Source organism: Oryzias latipes, chromosome 12 (assembly GCF_053564925.1).
Source record: "Oryzias latipes strain Hd-rR chromosome 12, Olatipes_Hd-rR_3.1".
Classification (NCBI taxonomy): domain Eukaryota; kingdom Metazoa; phylum Chordata; class Actinopteri; order Beloniformes; family Adrianichthyidae; genus Oryzias; species Oryzias latipes.
In genome coordinates this window covers 6,048,025-6,062,908 of record NC_136248.1, presented here as the reverse complement: position 1 = coordinate 6,062,908, position 14,884 = coordinate 6,048,025, and the positions used below count along the sequence as shown (strand labels likewise).

Genomic DNA, 14,884 nt, shown 5'->3' with positions numbered 1-14,884 from the left:
CAGAAGACAGCGCTGACACACTATGACCAGCAGAGGAAGACAGAGGGACAGGGACCTGACAAACCATGACAAAAATGACCCTCAGCATTCAGATAACAAATTCCCACTGTTGTTTACAGCACATCAATTCAAAAACATCAATTCACACTGAAGGTGGGAAAATTATAAAATTATAAATGTTTCCGCCTCAGTAATGACCATTTTTGTTGTCCGTGGTGCAACATTCACAAAGGTTTTCAGTTTGATGTGTGATGTTTACAACAATGTCATGTTTTTAAAGAAATTCTAATTTGAAAATGTAGTACAAGTTTATTTTGACACTTGTTTCTCTTTTAGGTTTTGTGTTGTTTTGTTTTGTCATGCTTATGATCAAGCTGTACAGTTTTAATTGCAGGTGTAAGTTTGTTTCATCAAGTCTTCCTGTTCTTGGGTTTGGTTCCCCCAACCCTTTTGTTCAGATTGATCACATGACTTTACCACTTTTTTCTTTCTCACGACTTCACAACTGCTAGCAAGACATTTTTGATTGATTTGATTCTCCACAGATTTGTGATCTTTTATTCTTCTTCCTAAATGGTGGTGCTCTTCCTGTCTTATGGCAGTTTGCACTTCAACACACTGTGGTGACACGCATCATCGTTCAAGTAAACTGTTGTATACTCCATTTACCAATTTACCAATTCTGCCTATGTTAATGCCCACTTTGGGGCAGCTGTGGTGCAGAGGAAGAGCAGTCGACCTTTGAACCAAAAGTTGCAGGTTCAGTTTGCTTTTCCAAACGTTGGAGTGTCCTTGGGCAAGACACTGAACCACACATTGCTCCTGGTTGCTACATGTTGGCGCCAGTGTTCGTCAGTTGACCCGCCATCAGTGTGTGAATGTGTGCGTGAATGGGACTGAGAATGTAAAGCCCTTTGGGCCTAAAACAGAGTCGAAATATATACAGGTACAGGTAATTGTCACTTTATTGCATTTTCACAAGTACCGTATTTTCCGCACAATAGGGTGCACCGGATTATAAAGGACACTCAATCAGTGAAAGGTCTATTTTTTATTAACTGTGATCACAGTAACTCTAGAACTTGTTTCCAACACACACAAATTCACAAGACCTGTAACTCCCAACTTGTGTGTGCAGCATGTAAAAATCAGACTGATACTGCTAAAACAAACGTTTCTGTAACTACACTAACTCCCAACCTTGTTTGCAACACACACAAAAAACAAAGTCTGACATGCTACACGTTAGCTGCATTACCATATTCACAATAACACACAACCTTGTTTGCAGCTTGTAAAAAACAGACTGACATTTAGATGGAGCGTCGTGTACTTTTAAATATTGCTTCAACATCAATAAACAGCCAGAATGAATGAATATATAAAGCTACCTATCATGAGGCACACTGTAGATTTTTGAAGAAACTGAAGACTTTTAAGTGCCTTATAAAGTTTCATTTGTTGTCACAATCTAATGTATTGAAGAGAATCCATGGTATTTGTAAGGGGCTTCAGTCTTTTTGCAGCTTCAGGGGTGTTAGGGGAATATTTTAACCCTCTTTTTAGAAGCTTTTTTTGTGAGCTCAGACTGACATTGGACAGAAGTTGTGACTCTCTCGTTCCTTCTAAGTCATCCCAAAGGTCTTTTGTCTCAGCTTGATCTCAGGCTGAGATCAACATCAGTCAAGCTTTTTTGGACTTATCTGGTTCATCAATGCCTTTATGAACCTTCTCTTTGCTCTGGTGGAATATTTTGCAGTGTGGACATTGCAGGATTGTTTTTCTTGCTCAGGAGCATCCTGGAGATGACTGAGCTACTGAGAATGGCCAGGTCTTTTTTGTTTGACAGATGTTTGCTGAAGCGACTTTTTGTTTTAACCCTTGTGCTATCCAAAGCACTATAACCCTTTTGCTATCCTAGGCACTTTAACATTAGGAGTTGGGTCATCTAGACCCACTAGACAGTGCTCTGAACCTTTTTTCTTCAATGATTTGTGATCTTCACTGGTGTCCATGGATTACATGAAATCTTTCCACCTTTGTCATGGTAGGGAGAACACGTCAATGTGAGGGTGGGGTCATCTAAGATGGCACAAGGGTTAACGTTGGGAGTGGGGTCATCTGGACCCCACAAGACAGTGTGCTGAACCTTTTTTCTTCAATGATTTGCGATCTTCACTCTAGTCCATGGATTACATGAAATCCTCTTCACCTTTATCCACCATAGTCCTGATAAGGATAACACGTCAATGTAAGGGTGGGGTCATCCGTACCCCATAAAATAGCACAAGGGCTAATCACCTGTGGATGTGAAAGAGACCGGAACACCCAAACTCATTTACTTACAAGTGCTGTTGACCAGTTCTTACATTTGTCATAAAATTTGGTAGAACACGGTCCAAATGCTTCACACCACGTTTGCAGCTGGTTGGTGGATGGTGGCAGGAAGAGGGGGGCGCATGAATGAAATTGAAGCTGACAGCAGGGGAGGTAGACCCAGGTAGGAGACAAAGAGCGTGTGAGAGGGACTTTTCTTGGCCCGGCTCCTGAAAGTGGTTCACATTCCTGTGAGATTAATTGAAGCTGATTCCATTTTTGTTTTTTCAGTCTCAGAATTACCTCCAGATAACGAAAGACAGTTTTGGGCCCACTTTTTCTAGGGATCCAGGCTGTCTGATTAAGTGGTTGATGCTCTTCTCACTTCAAAACATGTCAGTTAGTAATAAAAACAAATCAGACACGTTGATTACAACAACAAGGAAATATTTATTAAATCTTTTTTGTCTGTGTGTTCATTAGTCATAGCTGCTCTGGTACGTGTATTTACAAAGACATAGCCGCTTTGTAGAAAAGTCAAGAGGGGGAAATAACGGGAAGCAGACAGTCAGAAATTAGGACGGTCTGGATGAGTGAAAGAGGGGAAAGGTCAAAGGGCCACAAAGTACAGTCACAATGTTAAAAAGAAACATGCAATTTTTGATACATCCGTGTCTAGATTGAAAGAAAAAAAGCACAGTTGTGGTTTCCCATAAACAAAAACATCTGTTACAAAAATCAGAGACAAAAATTGAGAGCAAACTCTGCGGTGTTAGCTACAAGCTACGTAAGGCAGGTGACATAGAAGTCCACAGAACTTATAACTACCTTGTTGATACTCAACTCTGCTCTAAAACACAGCCAGTAAGAGTCAAGTGCATTAGCGGTAGTCTCTTCTGCAGACCTGAAGATGTTGACACAGAAATGAGGACCATCCTGAAGATGCTTTGGGGTGCACAAAACAGGAAAAACACACCACGAGCACAGTTTTCTCCGCTCCTCCATACTGTGGGGAGGTGTGCAGTCGACTGTAGCGCATCTTTGATACATGCCTCAGCTGCACAAACACGGTGCAAAGTTGATCTGCTCAGTTTTTTCCCCTTTTGTATAAAAGACATATAAAATAAAAGTTAGCATCCTTTGTATCAAACGTTTGTTTTGCTAACAACATCTATGGGAACGCTAAACTGCCCGTATAAGAGGTGCGTAAAAAGGATCTAACTCTTCTGGATACACAGTATCCACAGAAAACAGATCTAATGTCTTATTTGTCCATGTGGCACGGCTGCAGTAATACAGTGATGACAGACGTTAAACAGACCAGGCCGTCCAGACGTCAACTACTATCATTATGATTCTGCAGCTCAAGATTAATTCATCTCCTTAAATAAACTGTTAGATGCTTGAAAGAATTCTGCTCATGTCCTTTTCAGTAATATGAGAATAATCAAACCCAATATTATCATTTAATTTTTTTTAAATATGAGATTCAATGACATTTCAACCACCTGATGCCTAATGATGTGATGGGATGATGGGAGTATCGATACCAAGGTATCAATATATAGATACCCGGACACCATCACTTTAAGTATCTATTAAAGTACCGATGAATAAATGAGAAAATAAAAGTGCATTTGACATTTCTAGATATTTTTCGTTACCATTGAGTTACTCCAGTGTTTTGTGCCAACCCGCCCTCTGCCCACATCATATTGAACTGCTCAATCAGTCACGAGACCGGAGGAGCCGCAATCATTGACTGTGTAATCAAACTAGACGAATCGTGTGTGATGTCATCCATAGCAAATGACTTCCTTCTGGTTCCAACAAAATGAAGTCAATTCAGTCGCCATTTTCCGCAATACGTCCAATGCCATGTTGGAACCAGACAAACAAAAAAACAAAAAATATGTTTGAGAGAAAAAAATCACCAAGAAATGATCAGTAATTGGTATTGGTAACTGATATGAAATTTTGTTTTCATAACTAGAAATAAATTCAGGCGTCAAGGGGCTTAAAGAGGCACTGTGTCCAATTAATCCATACGTTTAGCTAATTTTAAAACACAATTTATCGAAGGACCCTAATTAGTAAAAATATCTTATTATTACAGCCAGTGTTAAAGAGGATAAAAACATCCCAAAGTTGGTAAATTTGAAGGATCCATGACTCCCATAAAAAGCTGAACTCATCTGTATGTGACACAAACTTGAGAAGCATCCCTTTAGCTTTGGCTGATGCTTTCAAAGCAATGCTATTGTATGATATTGATTTCTATAAATTCTTTTAAATACATACATTAAAATCTAATTTTCAGTCAGGCAGATTTCTTGGTGTCAAACGGGGTCCTGAACTTTTTTTTTTATCTAAATGTAATTCTAAGATTGACTGATCTGTAAACACCCCCCCCCCCCCATTTACATGACAGCTACTTCACAATTAACAATTTCGCCCAAAACCACCACATAGAAAGATTCAGATAGAAATCTAACTTTTTCCACCTTTGTGTGAGAAAACCTCCCTGAAGTCTGTAGGAAACGTGCCTTTATGTACAGCATGTGTGACGAGTGACTCACAAAACTGTTGTGGAACAGGAAACTACATCTGTCAATGACACAACTTCAAAACACTAACACTTTATTTCTACACTCTGACGCACATTTTTTCCATGTCCTGGACCTTGTTTAAAAAAGTGATCTATTCCAAATGAACAGTTTATATTAGAAGCTATCAAAGGTGAGTTGCTTATTGCCTTTTTAGCTTATGCATTAAACCAGAACCAGTGAGGAAAAAAAGCACAAGGACTTCATAATAAATAGGAAAGTATATGTTGCCATTTTCACTTAATGCTCTGTTCATATATTTACTGTACATGTGTGTCGGCTGCTACAACCAAGTTTAAAAAATGGAAAAATTAACTGATTGGTAAATCGTTTCTAATCAAACACTAAAAGATGAGTGTTTCTTAAACCATTTGAACACACCATGTAAACCTGAGAGAAGGTGATTGAGCCCCGCCTCTGCACGCTCTGGGCAGCAGTTCCCTAGCAACAGCATTCTTCTTCTCTCTGTTGGACTGTGTCTGCACAGAGGTTAGACTGCGTCATCGAAGTGAACGGACTGCGTCCCTCGTGCAAACAACTCTATGATCAAGTGGGTGTGCTTGTCTTCATCTAAGTTAGGCTCCTCACCATCCGCAGGTGGGCGGGCGCCACCTTCAGGGGCACCTACCGTCTGCACCTGCCCGTAACACAAGATTCACACTTATTGGCATTTTACAAAAGTCGATAAACATCAAAAGCTTCACAGCTGAAGTCCTTGTCTCCGCCAGTCGGCGAGAGGTAATCAGTGTCTTTTTAAAAAAAGTGCTCCTTGAAGGAGGTGCTGCAGGGTAGAGCGGCTTGTCGTCCAATCGGGACCGTCGAATCCATGGCGATTCCTGGAAACTGGACGCTAAATGCTATAAGGACATGATGGCGGCCAGGAGCATGAGGGCGGAGCTAAGTGGCAGCATGGTATACTGGTGCCGGCCCGCAGAGTTCACATCCGTCCGTGACGGTTCTGGTGACTCATGACTGATGCCGTCTGAAGGGAGGAAACACAAGGAGCAGGAGAATCCAGTCAAACACACATGAAAACTGACGCTTCACAAGGAAAGACCTCCTGAATTTTTAGGAGAAAACATGAAATGTGGAGGATTTTTCATCCAAAACAAACCAGCTTGAATCACTTTTTCTATACCAACCTCGGGGTTCAAGGGAGTTGTGGTTGTTTTCTTCAAAATCCACTCCTTCCTGCTCGCTGCCAGGATTTTTCACACAATTATCTTGGGGAACAAAGATAGGGGAGGAGATGAGTCAGGTGTCTGCAGCCAAATCACAAGAATGGAGACTTACAGACACGACAATTTGTGACTCACTCTGGGGCCTGACGAAGACTTTGAGTCGAAGGCAGCTCCGTCTTCTTCTGACGTCGCTGACTGAGGCTGTGAACACACGACACGTGGGTCAAACCAAAAGCTCCAGACATCTCAAGGCTAAATACCAAACAGCTCCTCTGATTAAACGCTGAGCCGTGCAATTGTGGAAAATGTCAAAACTAATGAAAAGGTCAGGTTAAATCTCATAATTATTGCTGCCCTCGAGTGCAAAAGACATAACAGAATAATCAAATCATGAAATTAGATGAAGTGGTTTGAAGTGTGCAGGTAACTGCAGTTCACGCATTCAGGTACATTTCTGAGTCTGACTTCAAGATGGTTTAACCCACAGCCACAGCTTTCGGATGTCCTTGACTTGCATTTGTGATTTAGCCTCTCAGAGCTATGAGTGGTGTTTGGCCGCAAACACCTCACAAAAACAAAGTCCAGTCATCAATGTCAAACTAAACAGGAAAAAACATTTAACATTTAAAAAGATTTATAAAATAACCCCACAATTTTTCACAGTTTGGATGAACAACAGCTGAAACTAGTGAATGTGAACTATTTGGAGGCACATAGAGTCCATCATAAATAAAGATCTGCTTAACCCTTCTGCTATCTTAGATGACCCCACCCTCACATTGACGTGTTCTCCCTACCATGACAAAGGTGGATAAAGGTGGAAAGATTTCATGTAATCCATGGACACCAGTGAAGATCACAAATCATTGAAGAAAAAAGGTTCAGTGCACTGTCTAGTGGGTCTAGATGACCCAACTCCCAACGTTAGAGTGCCTAGGATAGCACAAGGTTTACAGATGCAATAAGGTGATGCTGATTGATTCCTTAGTCACATGGACCTGTACGGGGGTTGACACATATGGGAGCTGCGGGTTTTTGGGCAGTCCGGACCCGTGGATGTAAAGAGGAGCCCGGGTTCTCAGTTCTCTTGAGGCACCTTATGAAAATGGTGCGTGTGGTAAATGTATGTTGTTGTGCGTGTGGTAAATGTATCATGAAGTATTTGGAAGAATAATGGAAGTTATACGCACTTATGACTAGGGCTGGGTCTCACCAAGAATGTACAGAATAGATTCCAATCGATTCGTGATTTTTCGATTCTTTCGATCCACTCGATTCAATTCGATTCGGTTTTGAATTTAAACGGTTTATACATTTAGACATGTTTGTGACCAAAAAGCACCATCTGAACTAATACCAAGGTCTCCCATGCTATTTTTGTTGGCATTATAACTTTGTTTCTGCTGTTACCTAGAAATATATATACGGTACTTTTAACAGTTTAAATGATGATTGGTTCAAAAATTGTATTCAGTAACACTTTATATTAAGATTCTTTAACAAGCTTTGTTAACCCATTAACAAGCATTATAATATATATAATATAATTTTAATTTTAATATAATTTTTAGGGTAGTGTAATTTTTAGTAAAACATTTATAAGTACAATAAGTCTAATAAGGTTTATTAAATTACTTAGTTACCTTGCTTTCAACCTTAGTTACCTTGTTTCTTAATTGGTTAACAAAGCTTGTTAATAAATCGTATTAAGCTTATTAACACTGACAAATGTGCTAGGCATCTATAATGCCAATAAAGGTATCATTAGCATATTAAAAACATCCTAATAATAATGCTTGTAAATGTGTTAACTAAGTAATTTAATTAACCTTATTAGACATATTGTACTAATAAATGTCTTACCAACACCCTAAAAATCCTATTATGATGCTTGTTAATGGGTTAACAAAGCTTGCTAAGGAATTTTAAAAAGTGTTTCCACGTATTCCAGTGGTTTCAAATTTGTCTGATTCAAGTAAAACCCATTTACTAACTTAGACTGTTGGTATTTAAAGAAGTTGGTATGAATTATTCCATATCTTTCCTTCAAGTTTTCAAAAGAGACACAAGATTTCTCTTGAAATTTATGTTCAATATGTGTAATACCGATAGTCTGCCAGTTTTTTCCCATCTGTCAGGATGTTTTCCAAATAGTTGTTCAGCTCGGTTCTAAACCGAGAATTGTTCCATCCCTACACTGTTCCTAATGCAGCCCACCCCTGCTACCCAAGAGCCTCCATGCACTTCAGTTCAAAGTATCCTGTGACCCCTAAATGAAACGTTATCCACACTTTTGCTGGCTAGACTCTTGTCTTTTTGTGTCTGCAATGTCTGCAAGTTTCATGCTAAGTTTCAGTCAATTCTCCAGAAGTTGTTTGTTTTATCGCAGAAACTTTGTTTCCAGGATTTCCTGTGACTGATGGAGACTAAAAATGTAATCATAAGTAGTGTTTTGAATTTGTATTACTTATATATCTTTCAGAGCCTCTGTGTCTCAAAGTCCCAGCAGCAATCCCGGATAGCATCAACACAGACAGACATGCATAACTGTTAAAAACCTTCAATGCTTTATAGAGAGTGTGCACCTGCTTGTATGTTGTTAATTGCTGCTTATGTACATCTGTGCACAGGCGTGTTGTCCACATGCCCTGTCAGACGCTCAGTGTTAAAGATAGCTGATGAAAGTTAACTGTGTTTCCACCTTTGCAGATTACTTCAGCTCTTATCAGATATCTGCAGGAGCAGATAAAATCCCTTTTCAAGCATTTCCAGTAGATATTGGAGGAGAAGCAGCAGAGAGACGAGGTAAACAGAGATAATGTGGGTCCTGCTGCTTTTCCCTGAATTAGCAAGTGTCAAGTACCCCACCAATGGCTGAACGGGCCAAACTCTGCCCCTGTTTTAGCCTCTTTTTGTTCGACCTGTCTAAGTATTCCTCTTTATTACAAGCCTCTAAGCCAGGATTTTGCAATCGTATTAGGAACGATCTACAGCCAGTTATGAATGGCACGCAGCTTTATTTGTCCTTCTAAGTTGGGCAAAAATCTGAATCTACTCGCCTCAACAAAACATTTCACGTATTGCAGGAAAACATTTGTAAAATTCCCCAAAAACAAAAATTAGGCAAATTTAATGAATCCCTGGATGTTCTGTGTCAGCCTGTGTTGGATTTACTAACTTAGTGCTTAAATAAAATTGATAATATTCTAAATCTTATTTTAAAATGTTAATTAAACTTCATGACAAAAGTTCTTTTAAACTGCTAAAGAAGTTGACACAGACTGAATCAGTAAAAGCTCACTAAAAATGAAATAAAGAAGATTTTTGTAAGAATTACGACTGTGTTTAATTTGCAGTGCGATGAAATAAAAGAGGGGCTGCACGGTGGCGCAGTGGTTAGCGCTCTTGCCTCACAGCAAGAAGGCCCCTGGTTCAAGTCCCGGCTGGGGGACATGAAAAATACATCAATGGGGGACCTTTCTGTGTGGAGTTTGCATGTTCTCCCCGTGCACGCGTGGGTTCTCTCTGGCTTCCTCCCACTGTCCAAAAACATGCTTCATAGGTTAATTGGCAACTCTAAATTGTCCATAGGTGTGAGTGTGGGAGTGCATGGGTGTGTGACTGTGGACGTTCTACCCTGCAACAGACTGGCGACCTGTCCAGGGCATCCCCCCTGCCTACGCCCAAGTAGCCGGGATAGGCTCCGGCAGCCCCGTGACCCCGAAAGGGACAAAGCGGTACAGAAAATGAATGAATGAATGAATAAAATAAAAGATTACTACATGATAGTGTTAAATATGAACAGATAGGTAATGCACCATAAACCCTAAAAGAACAACATGATTCATATGAGCATGACTGTTTTTACAGAATTAAACATCTTTGTACCAGGGCTCCAGACTGGTGCTGTCAGTTTACCTTGTTGCATCACTGTATTATTAGTAATACAGTGGGAATTAGTAGATTAGGTTAGCATGTTGATAGTAGTTTATCACATGTCCTCTCATTTCAGGTGACTTGATTTCTCCCCAGTGTAATTCTCCCTCAGTGTCATCACCTGTTCTCCCTGATGTGCGCACCTGTTTGTAATTATTAATCTGTCCTCATGTTCATAGTCTGCGTCTCCCGTGCACTTGTTGTCGGATTGTTTTGTGCGTTTCTTAGCGTTATGAGTTTTTTTTTGTCATTGTTGCAGGTCTGCCAATTAATTTTGGACTTTACCTTGAGAAATCATGCGTTCTGCATTTGTGTCAACACGGCATCCCTGACAATAAGATCATGTTGCGTTCACAGGCAGAGACCATGAGGGGGCAGAAAGGGTCCAATATTTGCCATGAGCAGAAAACTTAGCTGGAATCCCACTGACTGGAGCGAGTGATGAATCCCTTTTTAATCCAGAGTGAAGTCTAATTCCGTTGATAACGTTTCTAATCTTGTTTGAGGTGCTTTAAAAGCCACCAGCAGAAGCTACAAGCAGTAATAGCAACAAAGCGCATTTTTTTTCACGCAACTTAAATTAAATGTGAGCTGAAACAGATGCCGTGTGTAACATGTGGCGTGGATTACTTGCGGGCTATATGCATGAAGCAGCATTTGCAGCCGCAGGCTTTTGACAGTATCTTTATGAATAACTTGAATAATGGAACGAGCTGATGAAACCAAAACAGAGTCGTAAAAATGTTAAGGGATGTGAGGGTTAGCTAATGTGTTTTAAATATTAGACATGGAAAATCTTCAATATTTTAGAAATGTAGTTGAACAACTTTGGCTTAATTCTCTAATGTCAAAGTTTGAGGAAGTAACTGCAAAATTGTTTCAGAGCATTTCATCGCTCCCCCCCCACACACTTTTTCTCCCTTTTCCAGCCCCCCCTCCATGCCACCATGCTTTCAGATTCCATCACACAGGCAGTAACCCAGCCACCTTTCCTGCTTTCTCTCATGTCTGCCACCGAGGTTGCTGTTTGGGGTTTTGTCCACTTCAGCACAGCTGTAACCCCAGCTCTGCCTGCAACTCTAGACCACAGAATCAGTCAGGTCATCCGGACGCCTTCTCACCATGACGACTGACCGCCAGACATTTCCTGAATCACACTTTTTACACGCAGTCCTGTACTGCTGTGCCTTTCACAGTCTGTGAATGAAACAGATAAAAAGGCAGTGGGATCAAATGTTTTTCTCTAGCTGATCCACTATTTTCTTATTTTGGGGGGGCCTTAGCTGCTTCAGAAGCTCATATTAATTTGTTTAAAATTAGAGCACACTCTCCAAAGGGTGCCCTGATGAGGGGTGGGGTTCAGAGGTACCCCCCTCACTCAGGCTTTTGACTGTCTTCTCTAAATCTGAGCGATTCCTCTCCCCTGAGATAGGATCAGGCTTCCTCTGCTCCACTGCAGCTCTGTTAGGAAGACGTGAAGCCCAGTTCAAACCTTGTCCTCATATCGCTGATCTTTGACCTTCTGGGACTAACCCTGATCCCTCCAGATCAGTCAGTCTGACTGTGTGGCAGACAGACCAACAGGCATGCCTCCAACTGCAGGTGTCATCTATTTAAGTCACCCTCTACCCCCCGCCTGGGGAAACGGTGATCCCTGCACGAGAGCACAAAAGAGTGTCTGCCTTCACCGTCACATAAAACCTTTAAGTTGGTGCTTTGCATCACTTTAGACTCCTGAGCTTTGCCGTTCGTAAAACATAAATCTGGTGTTTAAACCAGTAGCTCCAATAGTAAGCTTTTTTTAACCCCCCAATTGAGATGCTTCTGGGATTAGAAAAGAATCCCATTTGTCAATAGTGAAGTGCACCTTGGACCAGTCATCCGTCAGTCACAGATGACCGTGAAAACGAGCCGCATTTTCTGAAATATAGTTATTATAGTTATCTGTATAAAGACACCTGTCCACAGCCTAACAGTCAAGACTGCAACCTCTCCACCAAGACCAAAAAGCTGTTGATGGACAAAAGGGAAAAGACTGCAGACCTGAACAAGACTGGGATGAATCAATCTACAATAAACAAGTACCTGGGAGACAAGAGATCAAGTGTTGGAGCAATGTGTGTGTATATATATATATATATATATATATATATATATATATATATATATATATATATATATATATATATATATATATATATATGTTAAAACACGAAAGCTCCTCACCATGCATGGAGGGTTCCATCCCAAATCCAGCACCCTGAGACTGTATGCTAGCCGCAAGGAAGGAGGCCGAGGACTAGTGAGCGTAGAAGCCACTATCCAGGATGAAACATCAAAGATGCATGAATACATCAAGCTCAAGGCCCCAAATGACAGTGTGCTCAGTGAATGTCTCAGGCAATGGAGAGTAAAGGACACAGTGCTGGAGGACAGATCATCATGGGAGGACAAACCCCTGCATGGGATGTACCACCGGACCATAACTGAAGTGGCTGATATCAAGAAGTCCTACCAATGGCTAGAAAGGGCTGGCCTACTGGACAGCACTGAAGCACTCATCCTGGCAGCTCAGGAACAAGCCATGAGCACCAGAGCCATAGAGGCTCAGATCTACCACACCAGACAAGACCCAGGGTGTAGGCTGTGCAAAGAGGCACCTGGAACAGTCCAGCACATAACTGCAGGGTGTAAGATGCTGGCAGGGAAAGCATACACAATCAAGTGGCTGGAATAATATACAGAAACAAGGTCAAAATGGGAAACACCTCCGAAGGTGGTAGAGAATGAGAAGGCAAAGATCCTGTGGGACTTCCAGATCCAGACTGATAGGATGGTAATGGCGAACCAACCAGACATTGTAGTAGAGGATAAAGAACAGAGGAAACCTGTTGTGGTGGATGTGGCAGTACCAAGCGATGGGAACATCAGGAAGAAGGAACATGAGAAACTGGAGAAATACCAGGGACTCAGAGAAGAACTGGAGAAAGCCTGGAAAGTGAAGGTGACTGTGGTACCTGTGGTAATTGGAGCACTCGGAGCAGTAACCCCCAAGCTGGAGGAGTGGCTACAACAGATAATTGGAAAGACCTCAGACCTCTCAGTCCAGAAGAGCGCAGTGCTAGGAACAGCTAAGATACTGCGCAGGACCCTCAAGGTCCCAGGCCTCTGGTAGAGGACCCGAGCTTGGAGGAGAAACCACCCACGGAGGGTGAAAGGGGCGTTTTTTTTTTTTTTATATATATATATATGACCTGTCTAAAATGTACGTTTAAAAAAGGAAATAGTATTAAACAACTGCTGATTAATTTTTTAAATATATTTTTAAGTTAATAAAAAAACTAAATTGTAAATAAAGTTTGACTATAAAAAAGTAGATAAATAAAAGCAACACAGCTTCTAGTGGACCCTGAAATCAGGACTTCTGGTTGAAAACAGAGGCACACCAGGACATCGCTTCAACTTTCAGGGCTTTTTTTTAAAGCAAAACTAAATAAAATAAGAATAAACATAATAATAATAAATGACAAATAACTGAAGGAAAGATAGTCCATGCACTGCCAGAATTTTTAAAGCCTTTTAAAATTGGTGCCATTTTAGGTCACATTTTAAAGGCATTCATCAAAGGGTAAATGTCTTAAAATATGACAAAAATGTATTTTGACAAAGTCTACTTTTTTAAAGATTAAGTGTATATAACCAGTTTCATCACTTTGTGTTTCTGGAGCTTTTTTCTTTAGAATTTGGTTGTTATTTTTTGCAGATAAAGGATAAGTGTGGAATGTAAGCCAAAGGTGCACCAGATGGCCCAAGGTTCTTGGAATCCTCCTATTTTGTTTTTCTTCAGACAGTTAATCGTCCTCAAGCCCACAAAACCTGGTGTTGCAGTTTTGTTTAAACGCACAGGAGGACAAACTGGTGACCCCAGAAGCTCACCGTGAGAGACCCGGCCTTTGTTTTGTAGCCCTGCTGTGTTCATCACACTATGAACATAACTTGTCACTGCAGAAGTTGTCTGAAAAGATAAAAGCTGCTGCTGAACACCAGCAGACAGCAGAACGAACCCATAAAATCTGGAAAATGTCATTTTACGCAGATGGAAGGCTGCAGAAAGAAACAATAATCAAATTATTCTTCAAAGGTCTCCTTTGATTCGTTCCCTCTTTGAGACCGGTCCTGCATTTCCTGGCCTTTAATAAACATTTCTGTTAAAAACTTTGAGCTCAGGTGTCTGCCAAGGACCTCAGAGCCACCAATGTGTCATCTTCAGTCCAAATGTTCTGCCCCTGCAGGGCTCCGGATTCACTTCTGAAAAACGAAACCCCCTGATGCCTCAGAAGCTGAGCTCACACTGGAGACCAGACCTCACTGCTTGATTTGTTTAGCCGCATTTGGCTCTTGTTCTGGGTCGGCCCTCATTCCAGTCTGTTGCAAAATAAAGCATGAAAACTCCCAGCAAATTAGGGTGGAGCTTTTGAAGAGGTTCCAGAACTCCTATCGACCAAAGTCACAGCAAAGAATGCAAAAAAATTAAATGAAGAAAGTGCAAATGTAAATGTAAAATTCTACAGCCATAAAATTCCACAGCAAAACTGCATGTTTAAAAGGTCATCCAGCAGGAATCTCAGGGTTTGCAAATTAGATATATTACTTTTAAGACTTGGGTCTTCCTGGGCTGAAAGTTTCAAAACTTTGCAGACAAACTAAAACACTTTTTTTGTTTCAATGTTAAATATTAAAGTAAAAATCATGTTGATGTTTTGTAGTTACAGTGGGGGAATCCTGACAATGTCTTAACCCTTGTGCTATCTTAGATGACCCCACCCTTACATTGACAAAGGTGGA

General features: G+C 40.8%; 1 protein-coding gene across 1 annotated transcript in view; it reads right to left on the bottom strand.

The window, feature by feature from the left end:
- Nucleotides 1-2,746: 2,746 nt before the first annotated feature.
- The window catches only part of LOC101159120 (ephrin-A5b), a 91,850-nt gene continuing 79,712 nt past the window's right edge, over nucleotides 2,747-14,884 (bottom strand). Inside the window, exons 3-5 of the mRNA XM_004075074.5 lie at nucleotides 6,239-6,304; nucleotides 6,065-6,145; nucleotides 2,747-5,904 (exon numbers count right to left, since the gene is read on the bottom strand). Of these exons, the coding sequence (XP_004075122.1) occupies nucleotides 5,780-5,904; nucleotides 6,065-6,145; nucleotides 6,239-6,304 (272 nt within the window). The 3' untranslated portion in view covers nucleotides 2,747-5,779. The remainder of the gene's footprint in view (nucleotides 5,905-6,064; nucleotides 6,146-6,238; nucleotides 6,305-14,884) is intronic.